This window comes from Salmo trutta, chromosome 22, assembly GCF_901001165.1.
Source record: "Salmo trutta chromosome 22, fSalTru1.1, whole genome shotgun sequence".
In the NCBI taxonomy this organism is placed as follows: domain Eukaryota; kingdom Metazoa; phylum Chordata; class Actinopteri; order Salmoniformes; family Salmonidae; genus Salmo; species Salmo trutta.
This window is the reverse complement of record NC_042978.1, coordinates 49,034,954-49,053,049: the sequence shown is the minus strand read 5'-3', so window position 1 is coordinate 49,053,049 and position 18,096 is coordinate 49,034,954. Positions and strand designations below refer to the sequence as shown.

Below are 18,096 nucleotides of genomic sequence, written 5' to 3'. Positions count from 1 at the left end.
ATCAACCAGGGCTACATGGCCCAATCAACCAGGGCACATGGCCCAATCAACCAGGGCTACATGGCCCAATCAACCAGGGCCCAATCAACCAGGGCAACATGGCCCAATCAACCAGGGCTACATGGCCCAATCAACCAAGACATGGCACAATCAACCAGGGCTACATGGCCTAATCAGCCAGGACATGTCCCAATCAGCCAGGGCACATGGCCCAACCAACCAAGACATGGCCCAATCAACCAGGGCTACATGGCCCAATCAACCAAGACATGGCCCAATCAGCCAGGGCACATGGCCCAACCAACCAATACATGGCCCAATCAATCAGGGCTACATGGCCTAATCAGCCAGGACATGGTCCAATCAGCCAGGGCAAATGGCCCAACCAACCAGGGCTACATGGCCCAATCAGTCAGGACATGGCCCAATCAACCAGGGCTACATGGCCCAATCAGTCAGGACATGGCCCAATCAACCAAGGCTACATGGCCCAATCAGTCAGGACATGGCCCAATCAGTCAGGACATGGCCCAATCAGTCAGGACATGGCCCAATCAGCCAGGACATGGCCCAATCAGCCAGGACATGGCTCAATCAGTCAGGACAAGGCCCTCCAAATATGTAACTGTTTGGCAAAGATGCAGATCCCTTCTCTGACTCACCCATGGGGTGTGTAGTTGACATTCGCCACCCTCTGTGTGGGACAGCCCATGAAGAAGAGAGGGATGATGAGGATGACAGAGATGGTGAGCATGGCGACAGAGAAACGAGGGATGGTCTTCAGAGAGAGACCTGTCCTCTTCATGATGACTCCACCCACCAGCATCCCCACGGCAACGGACGGAAGGTTCACCGCACCTGAGGGAGAAGACACGATTTGAGAGCAGAACAGATTTAAGTACTTTCTCCACAGTATGTAACTGTATACTGTTTCTTTGTATCTGTGTGGTGTATCGATCTCTACATACAGGACTACATAGACAGAGATAGTATGAAAGAGTACCTTAGCGAGCTGATTTGACTTCACTAAAAGATAAGATCAACTTTATTGTCTCAGGCATACAAAACGCTAGCCTGGTTGCCAGTCTCTGGTTCAGCTAGTACATTGTACATGACACAGAGTACGAGGAGTGGAATTTTACAGAGACCGGTACCCAGATCAGAGCCGCAGGAAAACGTGTGTAGCGAAACAGCATTTGCCCCAGTAGTTTTCAATCTGAAATGGCGCCGCCATAACATTTTCAAAAAGCAGCAGCACCAAACGCGTTTACCAGATATTTATTAGTTCACGTCATAGGCCTACACACAATACCCCATCAATTCAAAGTGTACAGTGCCTTGCAAAAGTATTCATCCCCCTTGGCGTTTTTCCTATTTTGTTGCATTACAACCTGTAATTTAAATGGATTTTTATTTGGGATTTCATGTAATGAACATACACAAAATAGTCCAAATTGGTGAAGTGAAATGAAAAAAATAACTTGTTTAAAAAAACATGTCTTTTTTTTAAACGGAAAGGTGGTGCGTGCATATGTATTCACCCCCTTTGCTATGAAGCCCCTAAATAAGATCTGGTGCAACCAATTACCTTCAGAAGTCACATAATTAGTTAAATAAAGTCCACCTGTGTGCAATCTAAGTGTCACATGATCTGTCACATGATCTCAGTATATATACACCTGTTCTGAAAGGCCCCATAGTCTGCAACACTACTAAGCCAAGGGGCAACACCAAGCAATCAGCACCATGAAGACCAAGGAGCTCTCCAAACAGGTCAGGGACAAAGTTGTGGAGAAGTACAGATCAGGGTTGGGTTATAAAAAAATATCCGAAACTTTGAACATCCCACGGAGCACTATTAAATCCATTATTAAAAATGTAAAGAATATGGCACCACAACAAACCTGCCAAGAGAGGGCCGCCCACCAAAACTCACGGACCAGGCAAGGAGGGCATTAATCAGAGAGGCAACAAGGAAACAAAAATAACCCTGAAGGAGCTGCAGAGCTCCACAGCGGAGATTGGACTATCTGTCAATAGGACCAGTTTAAGCAGTACACTCCACAGAACTGGGCTTTATGGAAGAGTGGACAGAAAAAAGAAATTGCTTAAAAAAGAAAAAAATAAGCAAACACGTTTGGTGTTCGCCAAAAGGCATGTGGGAGACACCCGAAACATATGGAAGAAGGTACTCTGGTCAAATGAAACTGAAATTGAGCTTTTCGGCCATCAAGGAAAACGCTATGTCTGGCGCAAACCCAACCCCTCTCATCACCCCGAGAACAACTATGGCAGCATCATGCTGTGGGGATGTTTTTCATCGGCAGGGACTGGGAAACTGGTCAGAATTGAAGGAATGATAATTGGCGTTAAGTACAGGGATATTTTGGGGGGAAATCTGTTTCAGTCTTCCAGAGATTTGAGACTGGGACGGAGGTCCCTAAGCATACTGCTAAAGCAACACTCGAGCAGTTTAAGGGGAAACATTTAAATGTCTTGGGATGGCCTAGTCAAAGCTCAGACCTCAATCCAATTGAGAATCTGTGGTATGACTTAAAATTGCTGTACACCAGCGGAACCCATCCAACTTGAAGGAGCTGGAGCAGTTTTGCCTTGAAGAATGGGCAAAAATCCCAGTGGCTAGATGTGCCAAGCTTATAGAGACATACCCCAAGAGACTTGCAGCTGTAATTGCTGTAAAAGATGGCTCTACAAAGTATTGACTTTGGGGGGGTGAATAGTTACGCACGCTCAAGTTTTCTGTTTTTTTGTCTTATTTCTTGTTGTTTCACAAGAAAAAATATTTTGCATCTTCAAAGTGGGAGGCATGTTATGTAAATCACATGATACAAACCCCTAAAAATCCATTTTGTTTCCAGGTTGTAAGGCAACAAAATAGGAAAAATGCCAAGGGGGTGAATACTTTCGCAAGCCATGGTAATCATGTTTTCAAAATTAAAATGAAAGCTGAAATGTCTTGAGTCATTAAGTATTCATCCCCTTTGTTATGGCAAGCCTAAATCATTTCAGGAGTATAAATGGACTCACTCTGTAAGCAATAATAGTGTTAAACACGATTTCTGAACGACTACCTCATCTCTGTACCCCACACATACAATTATCTGTAAGGTCCCTCAGTCGAGCTGTAAATTTCAAACACAGCTGTAACTCAACAAAAATGTGGAATACATCATGGGGTATCAATACTTTCTGAAGGCACTGTGTATGTGTTAATTAAAGCAGTTTAGTCATCCTCTAAAACTAGCTAGAACGATCCAATCTATCGCTAGCTCACAAAACTACTAACGTTAGCTTTAGTAGCGTAGCTAGATAGCTAGCTGGCTAACATTAGCTGGCTAGATTGATGCAATCATGTAGCCAGCAGCTAACGTTAATAATGTAGACTCAGTGAATAAATGTGTTTGGCACAAGATAAAGAATATGAAATGATTTGCTGCTTCTACCCAAGGCATACTGTTCCTGGAAAAGTTAGTCAGTCAGTTTGTTAGTCCAGTAATGTTGGCATATTATTTCCACTGTTGGTGATTATTCACAAACGTTTGTGGCACAAAAGTAAAGATTCTACAACTTCCGCCACAGAGCAGAAGTCTACACAGACACTATGAACATGTGTCTGTGTAGACCAGGAATAATTTCCAATTCACACCCCAGCCATATAGTCATAGGACAGATGAAAAGGGAAGCTATATATATCATAATAATAATAATAATAATTTACCCGACCAGGTCATGAGATCAGGAAAAACTCCAGGCCCCAGAAAAGAAAACAGTATGAATTTTTCCACACCATTTTTGAACCTGTGGTGCCACCTCTGTCCCAGACTATACAAGCGCTGCTGATCCCACAGAAAATACACATAGATGAATGCTTAGCCAGGACTAGACACCAGATATAATACGGTTTCAATACTCACTTTCGACCAGCATCCTTAGAGACAGCCTTTTCACATCACAACAGTATGTTGAACTCTTTGATGTAAACCATTATCATAACAATCCCAAGTGAAGAACAGAGATCTGTGTCTTCATCTCCGTGCCAACTGTAACCCGTGCCAACTGTAACCCGTGCCAACTGTAACCCGTGCCAACTGTAACCCATGCCAACTGTAACCCGTGCCAACTGTAACCCGTGCCAACTGTAACCCATGCCAACTGTCGATACCAGCCGTAGAGTAGGGTAAAGAGTGAGTGGTGTCAGATACACCATACTTCATCTGTTTCACATAGTGTATCAATAAAGAAACACATACACCATTCATATATGGGGCGGCAGGTAGCCTAGTGGTTAGAGGGGGGAGGCAGGTAGCCTAGTGGTTAGAGGGGGGAGGTAGGTAGCCTAGTCGTTAGAGGGGGGCGGTAGGTAGCCTAGTGGTTAGAGGGGGGAGGCAGGTAGCCTAGTGGTTAGAGGGGGGAGGCAGGTAGCCTAGTGGTTAGAGGGTGGAGGTAGGTAGCCTAGTGGTTAGAGGGGGGAGGCAGGTAGCCTAGTGGTTAGAGGGGGGCGGCAGGTAGCCTAGTGGTTAGAGGGGGGAGGCAGGTAGCCTAGTGGTTAGAGGGGGGAGGCAGGTAGCCTAGTGGTTAGAGGGGGGAGGCGGGTAGCCTAGTGGTTAGAGGGGGGAGGCGGGTAGCCTAGTGGTTAGAGGGGGGAGGCGGGTAGCCTAGTGGTTAGAGGGGGGAGACAGGTAGCCTAGTGGTTAGAGGGGGGAGGCAGGTAGCCTAGTGGTTAGAGGGTGGAGGTAGGTAGCCTAGTGGTTAGAGGGGGGAGGCAGGTAGCCTAGTGGTTAGAGGGGGGCGGCAGGTAGCCTAGTGGTTAGAGGGGGGAGGCAGGTAGCCTAGTGGTTAGAGGGGGGAGGCAGGTAGCCTAGTGGTTAGAGGGGGGAGGCGGGTAGCCTAGTGGTTAGAGGGGGGAGGCGGGTAGCCTAGTGGTTAGAGGGGGTGAGGTAGGTAGCCTGGTGGTTAGAGGGGGTGAGGTAGGTAGCCTGGTGGTTAGAGGGGGTGAGGTAGGTAGCCTGGTGGTTAGAGCGTTGGGCCAGTAACTGAAAGGTTGCTGGATCGAATCTCCGAGCTGACAAGGTATAAATCTGTCATTCTGCCCCTGAACAAGACAGTTAACCCACTGTTCCCCGGGCGCCGAAGATGTGGATGTCGATTAAGGCAGCCCCCCCCCCCCCCACCTCTCTGATTCAGAGGAGTTGGGTTAAATGCAAAAAGTATTCAGTTGTACAACTGACTAGGTATCCCCATTTCATCTGTTCCACAAAGATGTGGTAAAGGGGGTTTTGTTTGAACACAGACCGTTCCGTTGATCAGATTGGCGCACATTCAACAAATCTGATTTAACAAAGTGGATATTTGTAAAAAAATCCATCATGATTTTATGTATTGTAACAGAACCACCATGTCGTTACTGAAGTCTGTTCTGGATATATTTGTCTGTTTTTTTTGTTGCGTAACAATTGGAAGTTTTTTTTTATTTTCATGTCTAGAAGAACTGACTGCTTAATGCTAACTGATTAGCATAGCTAGCATACACAAAATCAATGGAGGAGGTAGTCAGTCTTTTAAAAAAAATGTTTTAACTGTAATGCATTTGATTGGTGACAATGACATGTGTTGGGGTTGACATCCATCCATACATTATTCTCCGATTTTTACCTCAACATAGTGTGAAACAAACATATATATATATATATAAAAAAAAGCATAAAATGTAGGTTAATTTAGCTGGGAAGCAATGAGGAAATTCAAGATGTTTCCCCCACGGCCCTTGTGGTGCTGTACTGACCTATGAGGAGACAGTGGTGCTGTACTGACCTATGAGGAGGCAGTGGTGCTGTACTGACCTATGAGGAGACAGTGGTGCTGTACTGACCTATGAGGAGACAGTGGTGCTGTACTGACCTATGAGGAGACAGTGGTGCTGTACTGACCTATGAGGAGACAGTGGTGCTGTACTGACCTATGAGGAGGCAGTAGTGCTGTACTGACCTATGAGGAGACAGTGGTGCTGTACTGACCTATGAGGAGGCAGTGGTGCTGTACTGACCTATGAGGAAGCAGTGGTGCTGTACTGACCTATGAGGAGACAGTGGTGCTGTACTGACCTATGAGGAGACAGTAGTGCTGTACTGACCTATGAGGAGGCAGTGGTGCTGTACTGACCTATGAGGAGACAGTCGTGCTGTACTGACCTATGAGGGGGCAGTAGTGCTGTACTGACCTATGAGGAGACAGTGGTGCTGTACTGACCTATGAGGAGACAGTGGTGCTGTACTGACCTATGAGGAGACAGTGGTGCTGTACTGACCTATGAGGAGACAGTGGTGCTGTACTGACCTATGAGGGGGCAGTGGTGCTGTACTGACCTATGAGGAGGCAGTAGTGCTGTACTGACCTATGAGGAAGCAGTGGTGCTGTACTGACCTATGAGGAGACAGTGGTGCTGTACTGACCTATGAGGGGGCAGTAGTGCTGTACTGACCTATGAGGAGACAGTGGTGCTGTACTGACCTATGAGGAGACTGCTGTAAGCGGCAGTCGTGCTGTACTGACCTATGAGGAGACAGTGGTGCTGTACTGACCTATGAGGAGACAGTAGTGCTGTACTGACCTATGAGGAGACAGTGGTGCTGTACTGACCTATGAGGAGACAGTGGTGCTGTACTGACCTATGAGGAGACAGTGGTGCTGTACTGACCTATGAGGAGACTGCTGTAAGCGGCAGTCGTGCTGTACTGTCTCTCCAGGAACTTGGTGAGGAAGGTGGCGAGGCCAGCGATGACTGAAGAGAAACAGCACTGAGACAGAACCAACAGCAGGAACAGAGGACTGAGGAGCAGACGGACAAACAGCCTGGGGAACACTGGGGAGAGAGGAACAGAGAGGACACACAGACGTACACAAATAAATTAGTCAGTTCACTAAGAAATACAGTATCCTATAAAACACACAATATTCAAGTGTGAAACAAGTTTCTCAAAACAATGGTCAGAGGGACCGGTACCAACAACGGTGACTACATCTCCTAGCTATGGAACGTTTAAGCTGTGTTGTTGTAATCATGCCTGTCAGCATCATTCACAAATGTGTCCAAGTGTGTTAGTCGATCAGGAAATGGCTGGTGTGTGTGTGTGTGTGTGTGTGTGTGTGTGTGTGTGTGTGTGTGTCAGTCAGTCAGTCAGTCTATAGAGGACTTACTCTTAAGGAAATCAAGCATTGAGAACTCAGGCTTTTTGGAGTCTTCATTCTGAATGGTAGTTTCAGTTCCACTCTGCAAGGAGACAATACATTCAGGTTGACGTATGGCAGAAACAACGCATGCATCATTTGAGCTTTTATTTTGGAAGAAAATATTTTCAGACGGGTGAAGAAAGCAAAAGAGAAGCGGTTTTTATTTCATTATTCAAAATGTTTTTTAGAGAGACAGAGAGACAGAGAGAGGGAGAGAGACAGAGAGAGAGAGACAAAGAGAGAGAGAGACAGAGAGAGAGAGAGAGAGAGAGACAGAGAGACAGAGAGAGAGAGACAGAGAGAGAGAGAGAGAGAGAGACAGAGAGAGAGAGAGAGACAGAGAGACAGAGAGAGAGAGAGAGAGAGAGAGAGAGACAGAGAGAGACAGAGAGAGACAGAGACAGAGAGAGACAGAGAGAGAGAGAGAGAGAGAGAGACAGAGAGAGAGAGGGAGAGAGAGAATCTTGATATATACGAGTACACCCCCTGGACAGGACACTAGTCTGGGCCCCGCTTTGTGTTATAGGTCTACAGTAATTTAATAATTTGCACTACTGGCTCCATACCAGAAGAGGTCAGTATAACCTGAGAATCATTTACCCAGAAAATATTTTATTTTTAAGCTGTAGGTATTTCAAGTCATTCAGTATAACGACACACGACAATAGATATTATATTTGTGTCTGGCCATTGTTCTTACAACCTGAGGAAGATAGTTTACTTAATAATTCCTCCTCTCACAATACTAACGTAGCACTGCATGCTGCTCCTTGGTTTGGGGAATGTTTTTATTTACTAGGGAATTTTAGTAACACCTTATTTGACGCGTACCAACATACAGACTTTATGACACATTCATAAGCAAATTATAAGCATTTATTGCTGCATCCCAAATTCATCCCCTGGTCAAAGGTCGTTCACTATATAGGGAATAGGGCCCCTGGTCAAAGGTCGTTCACTATATAGGGAATAGGGCCCCTGGTCAAAGGTTGTTTACTATATAGGGAATAGGGCCCCTGGTCAAAGGTTGTTCACTATATAGGGAATAGGGCCCCTGGTCAAAGGTCGTTCACTATATAGGGAATAGGGCCCCTGGTCAAAGGTCGTTCACTATATAGGGAATAGGACCCCGGTCAAAGGTCGTTCACTATATAGGGAATAGGGCCACTGGTCAAAGGTCGTTCACTATACAGGGAATAGGGCCCCTGGTCAAAGGTCGTTCACTATATAGGGAATAGGGCCCCTGGTCAAAGGTCGTTCACTATATAGGGAATAGGGCCCCTGGTCAAAGGTTGTTCACTATATAGGGAATAGGACCCCGGTCAAAGGTCGTTCACTATATAGGGAATAGGGCCCCTGGTCAAGGTCGTTCACTATATAGGGAATAGGGCCCTGGTGACGGAGTGTTACCTACATTGCTTTCCAGCGGCATGCTGCGAGGAAAGAAGAAGTATGGGATGGAGGTCAGGGCTAGGCTGGCAGAGGAGATGAGGAGGCCCATCCACCACGCACCCACCCAGCGAGGGTCTGTAGGGGTCAGCTCAGCATTGGTGACTGGAGGGAGAGAGGAGAGAGGAAAGTTAGAGGGAGGGTGTGGAGGGAGAGAGAGGAGAGGACAGAAGGACAGACAGACAGACCATGCTCTACCAACTGTGGCTCAGTTGGTGACTACTGAGCCACAGGGTTCGATTCCCACGGGGGGCCAGTACAAAAAAATGCATGAAATGTATGCATTCACTACTGTAAGTCGCTCTGGATAAGAGCGTTTGCTAAATGACTAAAATGTAAATGTAGACGGACAGACGGACAGGCAGAGACATCGTAAGAGAGAGACCAAGGCAGGGACAGAAACAGATTGATAACAGCTTTTCAACATGAGCCCAAGCTATGCAATCCCACCCTCTTAACCAGCTACACAACCTCTGCCACCAATGTAACAATCCAAACCTAGTATCTACCAGAACTAGTTCTGTCCTCCATGTAAAACCCAGTACCTACCTGAGCCGGTTCTGTCCACGTCCACATAGATCCTCAGCATGACGGAGCCCAGCAGAAAGCCAAAGGCAGGTCCAAACACAGACAGAGCAAACAGGATGGCTGAGGAGAAGAGAGACAGTCAAGGTATTTTACCAGGGAAGTTGACTGAGAACACATTCTCACTTACATCAACGACCTGGGGAATAGTTACAGGGGAGAGGAGGGGGATGAATGAGCCAATTGGAAGGGGGGATGATTAGGTGACCGTGATGGTCTGAGGGCCAGATTGGGAATTTAGCCAGGACCCATAGATAACACCCCTACTCTTACGATCATTTCCATGGGATCTTTAATGACCACAGAGAGTCAGGACACCCGTTTAACATCCTATCCGAAAGGTGGCACCCTACACAGGGCAATGTCCCCAATCATTGCCGTGGGGAATTTCGTTAGACCAGAGGAAAGAGTGCTTCCTACTGGCCCTCCAACACCACTTCCAGCAGCATCTGGTCTCCCATCCAGGGACCAACCAGGACCAACCCTGCTTAGCTTCAGAGGCAAGCCAGCAGTGGGATGCAGGGTGGTCTGCTGCTGGTTAAAGCCAGCAGTGGGATGCAGGGTGGTCTGCTGCTGGTTAAAGCCAGCAGTGGGATGCAGGGTGGTCTGCTGCTGGTTAAAGCCAGCAGTGGGATGCAGGGTGGTATGCTGCTGGTTAAAGCCAGCAGTGGGATGCAGGGTGGTCTGCTGCTGGTTAAAGCCAGCAGTGGGATGCAGGGTGGTCTGCTGCTGGTTAAAGCCAGCAGTGGGATGCAGGGTGGTCTGCTGCTGTCATTGTGTCTGATATTTATTATTATACTAGTGTTTCAGTGAGCTACAGGTCTCTTACCTATGTAGAGGGATGAGTGTTTCAGTGAGCTACAGGTCTCTTACCTATGTAGAGGGACTAGTGTTTCAGTGAGCTACAGGCCTCTTACCTATGTAGAGGGTCTAGTGTTTCAGTGAGCTACAGGCCTCTTACCGATGTAGAGGGTCTAGTGTTTCAGTGAGCTGCAGGCCTCTTACCTATGTAGAGGGACTAGTGTTTCAGTAAGCTGCAGGCCTCTTACCCATGTAGAGGGTCTAGTGTTTCAGTGAGCTGCAGGCCTCTTACCTATGTAGGGAGGGTCTAGTGTTTCAGTGAGCTACAGGCCTCTTACCGATGTAGAGGGTCTAGTGTTTCAGTGAGCTACAGGGCTCTTACCTATGTAGAGGGACTAGTGTTTCAGTGAGCTGCAGGCCTCTTACCTATGTAGAGGGACTAGTGTTTCAGTGAGCTGCAGGCCTCTTACCCATGTAGAGGGTCTAGTGTTTCAGTGAGCTACAGGCCTCTTACCTATGTAAAGGGACTAGTGTTTCAGTGAGCTGCAGGCCTCTTACCTATGTAGAGGGTCTAGTGTTTCAGTGAGCTACAGGCCTCTTACCTATGTAGAGGGTCTAGTGTTTCAGTAAGCTGCAGGCCTCTTACCTATGTAGAGGGTCTAGTGTTTCAGTGAGCTACAGGCCTCTTACCTATGTAGAGGGTCTAGTGTTTCAGTGAGCTGCAGGCCTCTTACCTATGTAGAGGGTCTAGTGTTTCAGTGAGCTGCAGGCCTCTTACCTATGTAGAGGGTCTAGTGTTTCAGTGAGCTACAGGCCTCTTACCTATGTAGAGGGTCTAGTGTTTCAGTGAGCTGCAGGCCTCTTACCTATGTAGAGGGTCTAGTGTTTCAGTGAGCTGCAGGCCTCTTACCTATGTAGAGGGTCTAGTGTTTCAGTGAGCTGCAGGCCTCTTACCTATGTAGAGGGGGGAGTTGCCTCGTCCGGCGAAGTCATCCACATACGAGATACCAAAGGGTTGTATGGGAACAGACCCCACCCCGAACAGCAGCTGAGCTATAGCCATCAGCATCCACAAGTTGTTGGTGTCTGCTATACGCTTGATCTCTGTCTTCCCACAGGCCTCTGTGGTGTGATTGGTACTCTGGACAGAACACAGGTCTTGGCGATCTGAAGAAAGCACACACACACACACACACACACACACACACACACACACACACACACACACACACACACACACACACACACACACACACACACACACACACACACACACAAATCGGTTAATTACAGGCCTCTGTGGTGTTGGAGGTACCCTGGAGGGAACACAGGTCTTGGCGATCTGAAGAAAGCACACACACACTTGACTTCATGTTCCTGGAGTTTCATGTGACCCTTCAGTAGTACAATGAGGAGGTCAGCCAGCCAGCCTACTGGTGTGTGTGGTATGGTGGTGTGTGGTATGGTGGTGTGTGTGTGTGTGTGTGTGTGTGTGTGTGTGTGTGTGTGTGTGTGTGTGTGTGTGTGTGTGTGTGTGTGTGTGTGTGTGTGTGTGTGTGTGTGTGTGTGTGTGTGTGTGTGTGTGTGTGGAGGAGGAGAGTGAACAGAGCTCTCAGTTAAACCAACAGCCTGGGAAACAGTCTTCATCTTTTTGGCTTTCCTGGAGTGCTCAGAGATGAACATTTTCCATCTGATTTATGTGGATCGGGTTCAGCTAGAGAGCACCTGCAAGCCAGCCTGGCTCCCACAATCCACCACTCTAAATCCATCCATCCTCTCTAAATCCATCCACCTCTCTAAATCCATCCATCCTCAATAAATCCATCCATCCTCTCTAAATCCATCCATCTCTCTAAATCCATCCATCCTCACTAAATCCATCCATCCTCACTAAATCCATCCATCCTCTCTAAATCCATCCATCTCTCTAAATCCATCCATCCTCACTAAATCCATCCATCCTCACTAAATCCATCCATCCTCTCTAAATCCATCCATCTCTCTAAATCCATCCATCCTCACTAAATCCATCCATCCTCTCTAAATCCATCCATCCTCTCGATGACAGGCGGAACCAGGTCCAACACACTGGGACTGCTGCTTTATAGAGACTGACTGTGGATGATACTTGCATTGCCATACACTAGGTTTTAAAACTCACGGGACCAGTTTCCCGGACACAGTAACAGCCTAGTCCTGCACTAACAAATCTTTTCTACAGATATTCTGTGTGATGGAAACCAGCCCATGTAATCTACCCATACTTAGAGGTGTATCCTTGGTATTGCAGACTATTGTACTAGAGATATATTTCATCCCAAGATCTTACCATGTATGACAGAGTCGTAGTCATAGGGCTCGGACAGGAAGTGAGGTAGGGCCAAGATCAGAGCACTGATGGACATCAGCAGACCACCCAGTCCAATGAGACGAGGACGATGGACCCTGCTGCCCAGGTAACTCACAAACACTATCAGAATTGTGTTCCCCACCTAGAGGGAGGGAGGGACAGAGAGCGAGCGAAGGGGGGGGGGCAGAGAGAGTGAGGGAGAAGGGGGGAGGGAGAGAGAGAGAGAGACACACACACTCAGTAAATGGCTGCTTGTATTCTACTCGTTGTCTAGGAGCAAGGCTCGGACAGCGCTTCAACAAAACCAGGTGGCATACTCACATAACACTAACATAACGAGTCATATCACAACACCATTCAGTGCCTGTGCATTTCTGCTCTTTCAGCACCACCTGAGATTAATCGAACATGAGTTTACTGTGCTGTGGTTACTGGTTGGCTCCTACCTCGTGCAGAGAGGAGATGGTGCCAGAGGAGAAACTGCTGAGGCCAAAGCGTCTCTCGATGGTGGTGATGGTGCTCTTGAAGTAGGAGCTGTACAGGAGCTGGGTGAGCTGCAGCAGGCCATGACACAGCACAAACAGCTAGAGAGAGAGACAATACATTAGAAAGAGAGGAGAGAGAGAAAGAGAAAAGAGAGAGAGACAGACAATATGTTAGAGAGAGAGAGAGAGAGAGAAAGAGAAAGAGAGAGATAAAGAGGAGAGAGAGAGAGAAGAGAGAGAGAAGAGAGAGAAAATGGACAGCCTATGGATGGACAGCCTTTATTATAGCCTCCAGCCACAACAAATCCCACATCGGCTGTCTAGTCCAGAGCCAGTCTGAAAGAAAGTGTGACTTTTCCCCCCAGAAAGGCACTAAAGTAACAACAATTAATAACAATGTTATTGTCTGTGCCCCAAATGGCACCCTGCTATCTAAATAGTGCATTACCCTTGACCCTTGGGCCCTGGTAAAAAGTTGTGGACTATCTAGGGAATAAGGAACCATTTGAGATGCACTTAGAGGATATAAAAAAAGAGGATTATGTTTTCCAGTGTCAGAGAGTTTCCATCATCAGCTCCTGACTGAGACGACAGACTCAGAGCGCTGTAGCTTACAGCAGTTAAAACCTTGGCTGTTCTGAAACCAGCTGGTTGGCTGAGGTACATCTGAAGACACTGTAGGTCACGGACCTAACCAGCTGATTGGCTGAGGTACATCTGAAGACACTGTAGGTCACGGACCTAACCAGCTGATTGGCTGAGGTACATCTGAAGACACTGTAGGTCACGGACCTAACCAGCTGATTGGCTGAGGTACATCTGAAGACACTGTAGGTCACGGACCTAACCAGCTGATTGGCTGAGGTACATCTGAAGACACTGTAGGTCACGGACCTAACCAGCTGATTGGCTGAGGTACATCTGAAGACACTGTAGGTCACGGACGAAAAATGGAAACCTGGAGTAGCAGTCAAAAGGTTTTCAATTAGAAACTGAAGCTATTTTCTCCTCTTCTGCCTGAAAGTTCACTGCTTCCTCCTCCTAGCTTCTCCATAAAGGGCTAGGAGGAGGAATCTCCAGGTAAAGTCGTATGTTGCCTCGTCTTTCCAGATCCAACAAGGGTCACATTGCGAAAGGTACAATGCTTTATAAACATTATTAAAGTATAGCATTCGGTGGCTGATGATGGCCAGGCCTCAGTTGAGAGAGAGGTCTTAAAAAGTAACATACAAAAAGAACAGTGAGTACTTTATTTATAGTAGAGAAAAGTACATGGAGGTCTCGGGCACGCTAAGCTGTTTGTTTACCCTGTACTCAGCTTCAAGAGATGAGTCAATCACTTAAGTTTGCTTTGCTTACAATCCTGTCTTTGGATCTATTTCTCTGACACAGAGACAAGCTGTGATGAAATTTACATTGGCCGTTTCCCAGTGTCCTGGAACTCACTCACTCACTCACTCACTCACTCACTCACTCACTCACTCGGTCGGTCGGTCTCTGTCTGTCTGTCTGTCTGTCTGTCTGTCTGTCTGTCTGTCTGTCTGTCTGTCTGTCTGTCTGTCTGTCTGTCTGTCTGTCTGTCTGTCTGTCTGTCGGTCAGATGGGCTCAGACGCCACTGTGACACCCTTCAAATGGGCTGAGCCTGTCTTCCAAATGGCACCCTTAATCCCCACATACTGTAAAACGTAAATAAATATCCCTAGCGTTTATTTACTTCAATCACTGAACGCAACAGCCACTTATTTGAACCAGGCATCTATTTCCTTTAATGCAAACAGCTTTCGCTCATTTGCATAGTTCATTATTTAATTCCAGAATTTAATAAAAACATATATAATCCTTGAAAGAATAGTTATTCTCTTCTGACTGGGCATTTTGTGCAATTTGTCACTCTGCCAATTTCTGGGGTTCTGTAACTCCTGAAGTTTTCACTGTTTTTTGTGTTTGCCAGTTAGCGAGAAGTTCTTAGCTGTTAGCAGTCAATGACTGTCTGTCTGTCTGTCTGTCTGTCTGTCTGTCTGTCTGTCTGTCTGTCTGCCTGCCTGCCTGCCTGCCTGCCTGCCTGCCTGCCTGCCTGCCTGCCTGCCTGCCTGCCTGCCTGCCTGCCTGCCTGCCTGCCTGCCTGCCTGCCTGCCTGCCTGCCTGCCTGCCTGCCTGCCTGCCTGCTGATAAAAGTGGATAATTCCCATCATTGTTTTCTGAGTGATTATTGAATTATTTAAATTAACAAATCAAACATGAAACCTTGTAAACAATTTGTGGTCCTCTTAAGCAATTCATTTAGGCACAGCATTTACTTGAAACCGACGTTTATTTGCAGAAATGTGCGCCGTTGCCCGGCTATTAAAAAGGGACAGGCAGCTATTTGAGAATCAGTGTTTTACGGTAGTGCACTTCTTTGACCAGGGCCCAAAGTAGTGCACTTCTTTTGACCAGGGCCCATAGTAGTGCACTTGTTTTGACCAGGGCCCATAGTAGTGAACTACACACATACAGACCACAACACACACATACACAACCCAAAAACACACACATACACAACCCAAAACACACACATACACAACCCAAAACACACACATACACAACCCAAAACACACACATACACAACCCAAAACACACACATACACAACCCAAAACACTGCACCAACCTGGTCTCAGAACATTTCGTATTAGTCTGTACGATATGTTACGTTTCGTATGGTATGTATCCATTTGTGGATGCCCATCAACCGTTTCGTGCAATATGTTACGAATTGAAATGTGTTGTTGCTAACTTTAACTTGGTTGCTAGGTGGCTGACGCTAGCTGGCTAACGCTACGCTAGCTGGCTAACGCTAGCTGGCTAACGCTAGCTGGCTAATGGGTTAGGGGTTAAAGTTCGGAGTTAGGAGTTGGGTTAAAGTTCGGAGTTAGGAGTTAGGTTAAAGGGTTAAGGTTAGTGTTAGCTAAAAGGGTTAAGGTTAGGGTTAGGGGAAGGGTTAGCTAACATGCTAAGTAGTTTCAAAGTAGATACATATTAGTAAGTTAAGTTGCAAGGTTGCTAAATTGCTAACGTGGTGAGATTCAAACACGCAAACTTTGCATTGCTGGTCGTTCAAGTTAGGCCTTAAGTAACCTTCTGTCTTATGGAAGCATACCAAACGTAATATATCATTCTAATTTGAATGTCCCGGTATTACTATTACCATGTTACGTATAGTCAATGAGACCAGGCTGCCTGCACTGACTCTCGACCCCTGCTGCTACAGCCTATTAAGTGTCCTGTTGCCTAGTCACTTTACCCCTACCTATACTGTATGTACATAGCTGTCTCCCCTGTAGCTCAGTTGGTAGAGCATGGTGTTTGCAACGCCAGGGTTGTGGGTTCGATTCCCACGGGGGGCCAGCACAGGGAGAAAAAAAAAAAATGTATGAAATTGTATGAAATGTATTCATTCACTACTGTAAGTCGCTCTGGATAAGAGCGTCTGCTAAATGACTAAAATGTAAATGTAAATGTAGCTACCTCAATTACCATGTACCCCTGCACATCAACTCAGTACTGGTACTCCCTTTATATAGCCATGTTATTACCTGGTGCTTCCTGTATATAGCCATGTTATTACCTGGTACTTCCTGTATATAGTCATGTTATTGCCTGGTGCTTCCTGTATATAGCCACGTTATTACCCGGCACTTCCTGTATAAAGCCATGTTATTAACCGGTACTTCCTGTATAAAGCCATGTTATTACCCGGTACTTCCTGTATAAGGCCATGTTATTACCCGGTACTTCCTGTATAAGGCCATGTTATTACCCGGTACTTCCTGTATATGGCCATGTTATTACCCGGTACTTCCTGTATATGGCCATGTTATTACCCGGTACTTCCTGTAGATAGCCATGTTACTACCTGGTACTTCCTGTATATAGCCATGTTATTACCTGGTACTTCCTGTATATAGCCATGTTATTACCTGGTACTTCCTGTATATAGCCATGTTATTACCTGGTACTTCCTGTATAAAGCCATGTTATTACCTGCTACTTCCTGTATAAAGCCATGTTATTTTTACTCGTTATTCACTCTATTTATTCCTCATGTCACTACTTAAAAAAAAAGTTGTATCTATCTCTGAATTGTTGGAAAGTAAGTATTTCACTGTTAGTCTACAGCTGTTTTTTCTGAAGCTCGTGACAAATAAAATGGTATTATATTTGATCCCAGGCCCGAGGGGACATGTTGAGGTTTAGAAGTGGATTATGAAAACAGCAGTAGTAAATCTATTTACCAGCTGCCGTGTGACAGGCTGAGGCACAATCATCTCCCAACTATAGTGTGTCACAATTGACCAGAGCCCTATTTAGTGCACTATGTAGGGGATAGGGAGCTATTTGGAAGGTAATCTCAGTCTGATTCTGGAACGCTTACCGCTCCTATTAAATCCTGGTTCAGTTTAGCTCACACAACAGATTCAATGTCATCCCTGTAGCAAGTAGGTTTTTAATTGATAATGTTTCGACTAGACCTGCTTGCTCAGGCAACCAAACGAGCTGAAAAACCTTTTTGTTTTGTGATTTAGTTTTGAACGGCAAGTCTGGCAACATTATCCTCTACTGCTATGTAAGCCTCAGGGGTACCTCGGGGGTAGAGCTATAATTCAGAGTTTTGTAGACTTAAGGATCAAATCTGTTTTACTGCCTCTCTAACCATGAAAATAAAAACATTCAAATATGATGTTTCAGGTTTGAAAGCAAATCTAGATGGCTAACCCAAAAAGTATTTGTCAAATACTTCATAAACCACAGGTGTAGACTACCAGTGAAACGCTTATGGGCCCTTCAAACAAAACAAAAATGTAGAGATAAAAAGAAGAGAAAGAGTAAAATAAAGAAGAAAAAAAATAAAAAAGACAAATAATAACACAAGAAACAAATAAACAACGAGTAACGATAACTTTGCTATATAGACGGGGTACCAGTACCGAGTCAATATGCAGGGGTACAAGGTAATTGAGGCAGCTCATCCAGTTTATTCTCCAGTGATTGCACGTTCTCCAATATAACGGAAGAGGGTAAAGGCGATTTCTCCACCCTCCGACGTAGTCTCGTCAGGTATCCCACACGCCGGCCTCTATAGGGACATCTACTCCTTCTTCGAGTTTGAATTAGAAGTCCTCGTCCAAATGGAGGTTAG

General features: G+C 46.1%; 1 protein-coding gene across 2 annotated transcripts in view; it reads right to left on the bottom strand.

Annotated features, from left to right (window-relative positions):
- The window catches only part of LOC115158886 (solute carrier organic anion transporter family member 2A1), a 42,897-nt gene that overhangs the window by 7,731 nt on the left and 17,070 nt on the right, over positions 1 to 18,096 (bottom strand). For both annotated transcript variants that reach the window (XM_029708305.1, XM_029708304.1), the window contains exons 2-9: positions 12,880 to 13,017; positions 12,413 to 12,575; positions 11,038 to 11,250; positions 9,247 to 9,345; positions 8,663 to 8,802; positions 7,216 to 7,288; positions 6,716 to 6,880; positions 663 to 858 (exon numbers count right to left, since the gene is read on the bottom strand). In XM_029708305.1, the coding sequence (XP_029564165.1) occupies positions 663 to 858; positions 6,716 to 6,880; positions 7,216 to 7,288; positions 8,663 to 8,802; positions 9,247 to 9,345; positions 11,038 to 11,250; positions 12,413 to 12,575; positions 12,880 to 13,017 (1,187 nt within the window). The remainder of the gene's footprint in view (positions 1 to 662; positions 859 to 6,715; positions 6,881 to 7,215; positions 7,289 to 8,662; positions 8,803 to 9,246; positions 9,346 to 11,037; positions 11,251 to 12,412; positions 12,576 to 12,879; positions 13,018 to 18,096) is intronic.